General features: G+C 41.6%; 2 protein-coding genes across 2 annotated transcripts in view; one reads left to right on the forward strand and one right to left on the reverse strand.

The window, feature by feature from the left end:
- Positions 1–310: 310 nt before the first annotated feature.
- On the reverse strand, positions 311–3,757 carry ccn1 (cellular communication network factor 1). The gene is made up of 6 exons (XM_056233273.1): positions 3,713–3,757; positions 3,567–3,668; positions 2,775–2,985; positions 2,309–2,650; positions 1,424–1,611; positions 311–765 (listed from the first exon to the last, which is right to left on the reverse strand). Exons 2-6 carry the CDS (start codon positions 3,612–3,614, stop codon positions 463–465), a joined length of 1,092 nt encoding a protein of 363 aa, XP_056089248.1. The 5' UTR covers positions 3,615–3,668; positions 3,713–3,757; the 3' UTR covers positions 311–462.
- Positions 3,758–5,103: 1,346 nt separating this feature from the next.
- Positions 5,104–11,673, forward strand: part of ddah1 (dimethylarginine dimethylaminohydrolase 1) — a 90,841-nt gene continuing 84,271 nt past the window's right edge. The window contains exon 1 of the mRNA XM_056233275.1: positions 5,104–5,228. The gene's annotated coding sequence lies outside the window, so the exon portion shown is untranslated. The remainder of the gene's footprint in view (positions 5,229–11,673) is intronic.

The following is an 11,673-nucleotide window of genomic DNA, read 5'->3' on the forward strand; positions in this document are numbered from 1 at the left end:
CATAAGATATTATGTCGCGTTTTCCAGGGGAATTAATCAAAATTAAGTGAGTTGATGCTTAAAATAAGCAAAATTATCTGCCAATGGAGTGAGAAAAATAATGTTGTTTCTGTTTAAATTAAGATTATTTTTCTCACCCCATTGGCAGATAATTTTGCTTTTTTGAAGCATCAACTCACTTAAGTTGTATTTCCCCATAAAACAAGACTTAATATCTTATGTCATTTTACTACTTTAGTAAATGCACCTTGGACTGGAAACAAGACAAAAATACTGAGTAAGAAAAGCATTTTTTGCCGTGTGACGCGGCCTCAGCAAACAGTGCACTTCAAAGTCCCCGTAATGTAAATCCGTAATTCCGTGGGAATCTAGTTACATCAGGAGTCGATTGGCCGGCGGACACGTCTCCCCCCCTTTCGGGTCGCGCTCGTGACGGTTCCCGGGGTGGGGATTCCCTCCCGCTCAGTCTCTGAACTTGTGGATGTCGTTGAAGAGTCTGTAAAAGGGGTAGGACGCGTCGTTGCCTTGGGCGCAGTTATAGGTGCACTTGCAGGACTCGATCATCATGACGTTCTTGTTGAAGGTCTCGCCGTCGTCGCAGCGAAACTTGACTCGGATGGTTCGGGTTTGCTGTGGGCTACAACACCGGCCGTCCACACACGAGCCACAGTATCTGGGCCGATACTTCTTCAGACTGGAGCATCCGGCGTAAGAGAACTTCACCGGCTGCATCGACTTCTTGGTCCGGTTGCATTTCTTCCCCTTCTGTTGGAGGACGCAAGGATTAGTCACCTTCATTTATACAGCGCTTTAAACAATATAGACTGTTTCAAAGCAGCTTTACAGTCATAACAGGACATTTAGGTAACAGAGATTGCTTGGGCTTTACAGCAGCTCTAGAATAAAGTTATTGTCCAGCTAAAGTTCGTTTTGATTGATTCACTTCCGTTGCAAAGTCAGATTAGTCAATAGGGCTGGGACAATAAATCGATGCATCTCTCTCGAATCGATTCCGAGATTTTCCGAATGCGTCGCGATTCTCTCTCTTTGCATCGCGATTCTGAGCTTAGTTTTTAAGTTCTTTGGAAACATCCGTACTCTGCTTGCTTCCAATGCCTTACTTACACACACCACTTGAACCTTCTATAAAATAATCATTCATAAAGTTTGAAACGGTTGAAGGGAATTACTAGGGTGTTTGCAGTTATCTTGCGTCATTAAAGCATTCTGAGGTGCGAGTACATTAGCATTATTTGAGCATGCGGTTAAAAACTAGCCTAGAGCGCCATCTAGGCTAAGCTCAGAATCGATTCGAGAGAGAATGGCGATGCATTCGGAAAATATTGGACTCGATCCATGAATCGATGTATTGTCCCAGCCCTACGATGCCATGTGTTTGTGTTGTTGAAGGGACGCTGCTTACCTTAAGGCTGGTGTATGGTGATTGGCTGCATGGACGGACTTCACAGATCCTGGTTTCCTTCACCAGTTTGCAGTCGGCGTTGTCGTTGGTTATTCTGGTGGAGACTCCCGTGCCGCAGGTCTTGGAGCATTGGGACCAGGGTGTGGTCTGAACTATGCACTTCTGGGATTCCCGCTGAGATCGGAATGCTGCGAATAAACAAAGTGCTGTTTAAAACTCGATTCGCACGCACATCGCTAACGCCAATCCAATGCATCCGTTTTGTAACAAATCCTTCCCAAGCCCTAAAATTACACTTCTTTTTTTTGTCCAGAAAGCTTATTTTATTTAATTTTGATCATATTTTTTAATGCAATTTTTCCCCCCAAAAATAACTCACAATTTTCATGCATAACCCTTTTAATTCAGCTCTAAATATCTTACATTGGGAGTCTTTGCCGACCTCATGTGGAAAATAAATAATAACATGATATTTCATGACTCTAGATGGGCTTATAGCTCTATATGGAGCAGAGGAGCTGTTCCGCTGGGCCCTAAAGCCAGTTCCCTTCAGAATGCATTCAGATACACATATAGACATTTTAAAACTATTTTTTGGAAAAGTTTTAGCATGTTTAGTTTAAATTTAGAGCATTTGTAGGTTTTTCTATGTGTACTGAAGCATTCCTCGCATTCCTATATGGGGGTCAACTTGACCCGATTTGTTACTTTTTAAAATTTCAAACACAAAACTCCTTGAATCCATTACTTTGTGTGTGTGTGTATTTGTGGTTCAAATGCGAGAAAAGTCATAGGGTCTTGGACCCCTCCGATGAATACTAAATTAAAAAAAAAAAAATCCGGGTCACAATGACCCGAGGGAAGGATGAGTGTTAAAGATCTTACCAGGTAAAGATTTGAGTCCCGGCTTCACGTTGGAGATGAGCTCGTTCTTGTTGGTGAGGTCACTCTCGGAGTCGTCAACCATTGGATCGTTGCCAAACTTGTCGGTGGATTCCCGATGCTTCCCGTCGTCGCAGACCCACTCCTCGCAGCATTGCCCCGGCACTTTGACCAGCCTGGGATTGGCGCATCCCAACGTGGGAAGGGAAAGCTCTTGCGGGCAAAGCGGGATACATCCCACCGCCCCGTCAATGCAAGTGCACTGGTGTTTGCAGTTAGGCTGGAAACTCTCTCCGTTCTGGTAGATCCTGCTGTTGTACTCACATGGTCTTCCCTCAGATTTGGCTGTGAGAGAAAACGAAAGGTATATTTTAAATCTAATGCTCACATTCCACATGCAAAACTCCCCCCTCCCATCCACACATGCTTTCCATTCAGTGTCTTTTACCAAGCATAATGAGAAACATACCTCGGCAGATGCCTCTGGTGGCCCCGTGGCTCGCCCCGAAGTTGCACTCGAGACCCTTGGTGTGGTCGCACGGCTCGGTCTTGCTGCAGTCTTCGTTCAGTTGTCTGGCACACACTTTACAACAACCACAGCCATCCGAGACCAGACTGACTCCAGGAGCGCACTTGGGAAGCTCCTGTGGGCATGAACATGCTGGGCAGCTGGAGAAACCCTGAGCGGAAAAAACAGGACACTTTAGTGACTTTCAAGTCAATAACCATAAAACCCACTGATGAAAAAAACTAAAAACGTGTAGATGTGTCCTTTCAATGTCTATGGTGTAAAAAGTGATCAGTTGACTTAACTTAATAATTTTAAGGCAAGGGTTTCCTCAATTGTTTTTAAGTAAATAAACTTCATACTTAATCGAAAAAATCAACTAGTGTGGCATTATCAAGTTCATATAACTTAATTTTTTCAAGTAAGCATTACGTTTATTTACTTAATAATTTTAAGGCAATGGGTTTCCTAATTTTTTTAAGTAAATAAACTTCATGCTTAATCGAAAAAAATAAGTAATGTGTAACTGTCAAGTTCATATAACTTATTTTTTTCAAGTGAGCTTTAAGTTTATTTCACAATTTTAAGGCAAAGGGTTTACTAAAAAAAAAATGTAAGTAAGTTACCTGAACACTTTTTACAGTGAGTTTGTGAAACTCAAAACTGATTCTCCAATGAATGGGTTAACACTCATTTGGATATCATACAACTTCTATAATCAGCAAACAAACGAGTAGAATGAAAGTAACTCACCACATTAAAGTGCCCAATAAGGATGACGATAACAGCCCAAGCAAACATCTTCGCTTCTCTGTGTACTGAAAAGTGGTGTATGAAACGAACAGTTAAAGTCCTCGCTCGTGTAAGGTCGCGGTGCGCTGACTCGTCGCGTCGCGTCGCGTTCTCGGTTAGTTCTCGTGCGTCTGAAGGCGTTCGCGCTCTGAGGGTGAAGACGCGCGCGACTCCTCTTTTATACACCAGTGGAGCCTGACGTCACCATCGCTGAACTGTTCCGAAGGAATGCGAGGAATGTTTCTTGGCGCGTTTTCCATCCGAGCTAAGCACCACCCTGTCTAACTTTCTTCTTTTTTTCCTCTCTCACTTAAATGAATTTTCCCCTCTCACTGAACACATTTTTTACTGTTTCCCCCTTCTCTCTCTCTCTCACTTTCTCTGCTCTTCACGCTTCCTTTTTGGGTTTGCGTAAAGTTAATGCCTAAAGACTTGAAACCATATATTATTTATCTAAATAAAGCGTTCTGATAGCATACTCAAATGTGTAAAGAAGCTTTTTGTTTAGCATTTTAAGGAGACAGACAGCTGTAGTTCTGTGGGTTTATTAAGTGTGCGAATTATTCCGTTAATTTGTAAAGGAATTTTATTTATATTGAGATTCAAAATTTATTTTTGCTGCCCCTAGCTAACCATTATAATGGTTAACTCATTAAGTAAATAATTTAACTCATTCTCCTATTAAAGCAACGTGTGTGGTAACTTAATGTTTTGAAAAACGACTTTTTTTGGGTGTGTGCGTGTGTTTGGAGGGTTAATTTTAAGTATTATTTCACCAGCATCATCTTACTAACCTCCTTTATTTTGGCTAACGTCATGTAAAAGTTATTAGCCTTATTACTCGGCATAGAAATATTTCGTCGCCCCCAGGGGTCTATTAATGGCGGTACGCGCGCGCGTCAACCATAAATTAATGCACGGCACGCGCGCGCGTTCCCTTGTTCAGATCAGCTACGCGCTTTGGGGAATTGTATCAATCTTCAAACACCCATTTTAGAAATACAAACGCTTAAAAACTCATCTGTGCCATCATGCACCCTATTCTGCGCGCGTTTCAGACGATCTAAACTCAAACTTTACGGCTTCTATTTTTGGCTCTGCTCGCTCCTCTCTCTTGACTCAACAGCTCGAAGTGGTTCCAGATGTGGAGCCTGATTCCAGACGTAACAATATTACCATATTTGGTCTGGGCAGTAGCTTGCATTATTAACATTTCTGCTGGAGTTATCCAACCACAAAGCATTCCTGACAGCTTAAAGGGTCCCTACATATGCTCTCCGTGGAGGAAATTCCTCCAGATAATTTAATATGCATGCAGTCTGTCCATCACAAAGTGAAAGAAAAAGTGCAACAGGCATCCAGTTTTCCACATAAGATGTTAAAATAAAAAAAGAAAAGTGCACTGTTTTTCTCTGAGATTCCAAATAAGTGGCATTCCACCGAAAATCAGAGATTAGAAGTTCTTGGATGCACAAACCAAAGCGAGTGTGAGAGCAAGGGAATGCACAATATAGCATTGAATAGCTCTTTCCACAGGCTCTCGGAGAGCAGAAGTGTGTGGACACTGAGACGTCCTGATGGAGAACGCTTGGCACCTGGAATCAGATTCTTCTCATATCTCAGGTATGGTTCACTTTAACGTCTTCATGGGCTGTGTGTGTGTAGCCAGTGTTCTTTACACTGGGTTGCATATGTGTGTTGTTTTCTCCTGATCAGTCAGGCTTCTGTATGAATGCATCTGATCTGTTCTTTGAGATCGAAATCCCTGTGGTTAAACTGGTTTTAGTTGATTTTTCCCACATTGCGACACTAGATGGTGATGTGCTGTGTCATTGTAGTAAAGATGATCTGTGAGAGTGTTTGACACAATCGTATGTTCTGGTTACCAGTGTTGGGGAAAGTTACTTTGAAAATTAATGCGTTACTCCCTTTAAAAGTAACTAATTGCGTTACGTAGTTAGTTTTTAAGAAAAGTCATGCGTTACATTACTTTTGCGTTACTTTTTCTCACCTGGGCTGAGCATTTAATAACAAAAAGTGCTATTTTTGGCCAAATGTAGACCCTTTCACACCAAAATTGAAATTATTAATCCTCAGGCTCAACGAAGTGCAAAATCACGAATCCAATGCAAATTTCACCAATAAAAACAGAGTATAAATATAAATTTAAAAAAAAGAAATATATATATATAGAGAGAGAGTACATTGGCCAATAAAGTGAGATTAAATGCATAAAAATATTTGTTTTGTTTAACATATTTAATTATTGGAGGTTTGCATAGTGTGATTTTGCATTTGACTGATTTTATTCATTTTGAGGAATATTGAATCATTTTTTGTGCAAGTGAGATGAGGAAATGCACGCTCACATTTAGTCTAGAACTACAGTAAACATCATGTTTACACACACACACACACACACACACACGACGCCTCTGCACTTACAATTTTATTCTCAACATGAAGACAAGAGAGCTGTCAATTTGCTATACTTATTTTAAAAAGTAACTGAGATTTTTTGTTGTAAATTTTAAAGGTAATGCGTTGCAAAAGTTATTGATTACATAACTTGTAAAGTTATGTTACATTACATTACTTGTAATGCGTTTCCCCAGCACTGCTGGTTACCATGACTGGGTAAAATCACATTTATAACATTTGAATTGAGCAAAATAGTTGATACCTCTGCTGGAAACTCCAGTTTTAGAACATGATAGCACTTTTATTAGAACTTGAATTGGCTTTAGACCATCTTGGACCAGAACCACCCCATCTGAAGCTGGTCAAGCTGTTTTGTATGAAACATGGTGTTATGTTTTATTTTTTAATGACCAGCCAGAAACTATAGTCACCGTGTTTCAAACACTGTTACCAGCCCAACAGTTGACGCATGTGGCCTGGGAAGTGTGCAGAGCGTATTTGTTGAGGAGCATGTCCATTTCTGAGCCAATCACCTGAGCTGGAAATGCTGGAAAATGACATCATGGTAATGCTGATTGGCTTTTACTATTGACTATTACGTGAATGCTTTTAAATGGCTCTCAGTGATGAAAGATGCTCTTTATAGTCGAATGGCTTTAAAAACCCAAACCGCTTGGTTTACCAGCATCAGAAATTAGTTTAAACTATCGGTTTTATCACTATTGTTTATCATTTGAAACCAAACTTCTTTGTTTGATACGCCACTTGCTAAAAGGTAATAAAAGGTCAGCTGCTTCTCTGATTTGTTTTTGATTTGTGTGATTTTAGGTGTTCAAATACTTTTTAAGGCCACTGTATGTCAGGTGATATAAGTTATCATTTTCCCAATATGGATCTAGGTGGTTACTAGGCGTTGCTAGTATGTTCTGGGTGGTTACTAGGCGCTGCTAGTATGTTCTGGGTGGTTACTAGGCGCTGCTAATATGTTCTGGGTGGTTACTAGGCGCTGCTAGTATGTTCTGGGTGGTTTCTAGGCGTTGCTAGTATGTTCTGGGTGGTTACTAGGCGTTGCTAGTATGTTCTGGGTGTTTACTAGGCGTTGCTAGTATGTTCTGGGTGGTTACTAGGCGCTGCTAGTATGTTCTGGGTGGTTACGGTTACTAGGCGTTGCTAGTATGTTCTGGGTGGTTACTAGGCGCTGCTAGTATGTTCTGGGTGGTTACTAGGCGCTGCTAGTATGTTCTGGGTGGTTACTAGGCGTTGCTAGTATGTTATGGGTGGTTACTAGGCGCTGCTAGTATGTTCTGGGTGGTTACTAGGCGTTGCTAGTATGTTCTGGGTGGTTACTAGGCGCTGCTAGTATGTTCTGGGTGGTTACTAGGCGTTGCTAGTATGTTCTGGGTGGTTACTAGGCACTGCTAGTATGTTCTGGGTGTTTACTAGGCGTTGCTAGTATGTTCTGGGTGGTTACTAGTTGTTGCATGTTGCTATGGTGTTCTGAGTGGTTACTAGGCATTGCTAGTATGTTCTGGGTGGTTACTAGGTGTTGCTAGGGTGTTCTGGGAGGTTACTAGTTGTTGCGTGTTGCTATGGTGTTCTGAGTGGTTACTAGGTGTTGCTAGGGCGTTCTGGGTGGTTATTAGGTGTTGCTAGGGCGTTCTGAGTGGGTTACTAGGCGTTGCTAGGATGTTCTGGTTGGTTACTAGGTGTTGCTAGGGCGTTCTGAGTGGTTACTAGGTGTTGCTAGGATGTTCTGGGTGGTTACTAGTTGTTGTGGTTGCTAGGATGTTCTGGGTGGTTACTAGGCATTGCTAGGGTGTTCTGGGTAGTTACTAGGTTTTGCTAGGGTGTTCTAAGTAGGTTACTAGGCATTGATAAGATGTACTGGGTGGTTACTAGACATTGCTGGGAAGTTTTGAATGTCTAATAGGCGTTGCTATGATGTTCTGGGTGGTTACTAGGCGTTGCTATGATGTTCTGGGTGGTTACTAGGTGTTGTTAGGGCATTCTGAGTGGTTACTAGGTATTGCTAGGGTGTTCTGGGTGGTTACTAGTTGTTGCGTGTTGCTATGGTGTTCTGAGTGTTTACTAGGCATTGCTAGGATGTTTTGGGTGGTTACTAGGTGTTGCTAAGGAATTCTGAGTGGTTACTAGGTGTTTCTATGATGTTCCGGTGGTTACTAGGTGTTACTAGGTGGTGTAAGACTGTGAAAATAACTGTTATGATGCTTGAATGTTCTGGGAAATTACTAGGCTGTTGCCAGGCTGTTGCTAAGGGCTTACTTTTTGGTGCTACTGTACGTCAAGTGATACAAGTTGCTATTTTGTCACTACGTTGTGTTTCCTCTCAGTGTTCGAGGTCAAATGAAGTGTCCAGTGAGAACGTGAGCTCATGAAGGGTTGACATCTGTTCGGGCGCGGGGCTTTTAGGAAACAGTGCTGTCATTGTGTTCTCATTTTTCTATTCTGGAATTACACATCCAGGAACCATTACAAGAGCGTTTTTCATTTGTGTCCGCCGCCATGTTGTAATGGCAAACATAATATTTTCCACTTTCTTCCAGGGCTCTTGGAAGTGCGATTGATTACGAACACATGACTCAGTGGCTCAGACCCATCCATATTTCTACATTACGTAACGCGTTATGTTTATTTTACCTCCGGTGTGGAAGTTCTCTCGGATCAGAGAGATGTTATCCAGGTTTTCGGCCCTTGTTTGCTCTGTGGCTTTTCCTCTCATAGTTCACTGAGACTATGCGATGTCATTTCCTGTGTGTGAACTGCTACTAAAATCACACTCGACTCTCCCAGGACCAGCGCTGTCGTTTCAGTGGCAAAACAATCCGAATGTCCTTCAGTACTTTGATGTATAGGCTGTTTTTTTTGCTAGTCGGCGATAAGCTGATGTCGGCTTCTTTTATTATGTCTATTTTAGACGTTTTAAGACACTAATTTAAAAGGACAGTTCATCCAAGGATGACAAAAACAAAGACATGAGGGTGAGTAAATGTAGACAGATTTTCTGTTTTTGGGTCACCTGTCCCTTTAACATCTGTTAGACTGACTTTAATTCATAAATCGAAGAGTGGTTGAAAACATGATCATGTCATTATGGTGGTTTTTTTTTGTATCGGGTGGTTACTAGGCTGTTGCTAAGTGGTTGCTAAGCGCTTCTAAAAGCCCAGAAAACGAACTGCCATGATACGAGAGTGTTTTGGGTTGATACTAGGTCATTGCTAGGGTGGTCTGGGTGGTTACTAGGTCATTGCTAAAGTTGTCTGGGTGGTTACTAGGCTGTTGTTAAATGGTTGCTAAGGGATTCTGAAAGGCTACAATGATACTAGGGTGTTCTGGGTGGTTACTCGATCGTTGCTAGGGTGATCTGGGTGGGTAATAGGCCGTTGCTAGAGTAAAGTAGTCTGGGTGGCTACTAGGCCATTGCTAGGTGGTTGCTAAGGGGTTCTAAAAGCCCATTAAACTAACTGCTATGATACTAGGGTGTACTGAGTGGTTATAGGTTGTTGCTAGGGTGGTCTAGGTGGTTAATTATTCATTGCTACTGTTGTCTGGTTGGTTACTAGGCCCTTGCTAGGTGGTTGCTAAGGGGTTCTGGAAAGACATAAAATAAGTGCTATGATACTAGGGTGTTCTGGCTGGTTACCAGGTCGTTGCTAGGGTGGTCTGTGTGGTCATTAGGCTGTTGCTAGAGTAGAGTAGAGTCTGGATGGCTATTAGGCCATTGCTAGGTGGTTGCTAAGGGGTCCTAAAAGCCCAGAAAACTAACTGCTATGATACTAGGGTGTTCTGGATGGTTACTAGGCCGTTGCGAGAAAATAGTTGTCTGGGTAACTACTAGGCCATTGCTAGGTGGTTGCTAAGGGGTCCTAAAAGCCCACAAAACTAACTGCTTTAATACTAGGGTGTTCTGGGTGGTTACTAGGTCGTTGCTTTGGTGGTCTAGGTGGTTAATTACTCATTGCTACTGTTGTCTGGTTGGTTACTAGGCCATTGCTAGGTGGTTGCTAAGGGGTTCAGGAAAGACAGAAAATAAGTGCTATGATACTAGGGTGTTCTGGCTTGTTACCAGGTCGTTGCTAGGGTGGTCTGTGTGGTCATTAGGCTGTTGCTAGAGTAGAGTAGTCTAGATGGCTACTAGGCCATTGCTAGGTGGTTGCTAAGGGGTCCTAAAAGCCCAGAAAACTAACTGCTTTAATACTAGGGTGTTCTGTGTCGTTGCTAGGGTGGTCTGGATGGTCACTAGGCTGTTGCTAGAGTAGATTAGTCTGGCTGGCTACTAGGCCGTTGCTAGGTGGTTGCTAAAAGCCCAGAAAACTAACTGTTATTATTATTTCCTTTATTGTAACCAGGAGAATCACATTGAGATATTACTATCTCTTCTTCCAGTGAGACCTGGTCAAGACGGAAGCACATAAAGTTTCACAAACAAAAATAACAGAATAACAGTACAAAATTTGACACAATTAAGAACCAAATAGATAGAAGTGAATCAAGAAAAACAATTACAAGTATCCTTTAAAATATTGTGCAAGAGACGTTTAAAAGTGGTCAGGGTTGGAAGTGCATCTAAATTAAGTACATTATGATACTAGGGTGTTCTGGGTGGTTACTAGGTCGTTGCTAGGGTGGTCTGGCTGGTTACTAGGCCATTGCTAAGTGTTGCTAACGGGTTCTGAAAGCCCACAAAACGAACTGCTGTGATGCTAGAGTGTTCTGGGCGGTTACTGAGCCATTTCTATGTGGTTGCTAAGGGGCTCTGAATGGTTGTCAGGGTGTTGCTATATGGTGGGATGAAAGGGTGTTCAGGAAAAACTCTCCTGTCCTCAAGTATTTATCATTCATTATAGCATAAACAGCCTGCTTAATGATAATGCTTAAGAACAAACAACAGTATTACTGATGCTTGCCACTAATAATCTGTGTTTAACCGAGTGGAACTTTCCCCTCATGATGAGGTTTCGCCGTTTACACTGGATCAGATACATACCTTAGCCATGACATGTGCACTTCCTCCGACTGTAAGGAGAAAGTGTTTATCCTGATGACATTCCACAGGCGATCCGGTGAGATCGGAGCCGTTTACAGTCTGGATTCTGAATGAGTTTTGTTCAGAAAAGTTGCTGAGAAAACAGAATGAGATCATGAAACCACACACTCCAACTGAACGTCACACTCCTAATAAAGCCACGGAGTGGATATGGAAAATACGTTGAATAGCAGGAAGATTATGAAGCTTCTCACCCTGGCTTTACAATAGTAACAACAATAAATGTAGATAACAGTGTTGTTCTAATGTAAACTATAGATACGATGGTAAATCTTTAGCACAGTAATGAAACCTAGTGAGCTTCAATAAAGATTAAAAATGATAAAAAAAAACTATTTCAATGAAATTAATGTACTATATTTTAGTTTGATAAGGTTTTTTATTCAATATTTTGTATTTTTAGGGGATTTTATGGCATTACATTATATTTACACTGTATTTATAATCCATTTATTCACTTTTTGAGCATAGACCTGAAAATTAAATTTCCAGCTTAAACTGTGGTAAATCTCGAACGCTTTAGAGCGACAGACTAAAGTTTGATCTCTTTTCAAAGACGACACTTGGCGGATTATTGCTGAA

This window comes from Rhinichthys klamathensis, unplaced genomic scaffold, assembly GCF_029890125.1.
Source record: "Rhinichthys klamathensis goyatoka isolate OS25496 unplaced genomic scaffold, OSU_Roscu_1.1 h1tg000366l_1, whole genome shotgun sequence".
Lineage (NCBI taxonomy): Eukaryota > Metazoa > Chordata > Actinopteri > Cypriniformes > Leuciscidae > Rhinichthys > Rhinichthys klamathensis.

Excerpts from the sequence above, each read along its gene's own strand:
- ccn1 (XM_056233273.1), bottom strand. The coding sequence starts at position 3,614 with ATGTTTGCTTGGGCTGTTATCGTCATCCTTATTGGGCACTTTAATGTG. Across the intron at positions 1,612-2,308 it reads GGGACTCAAATCTTTACCTG|CATTCCGATCTCAGCGGGAA; the intron begins GTAAGATCTTTA and ends GTTTATTCGCAG. Across the intron at positions 766-1,423 it reads CACCATACACCAGCCTTAAG|AAGGGGAAGAAATGCAACCG; the intron begins GTAAGCAGCGTC and ends GTCCTCCAACAG.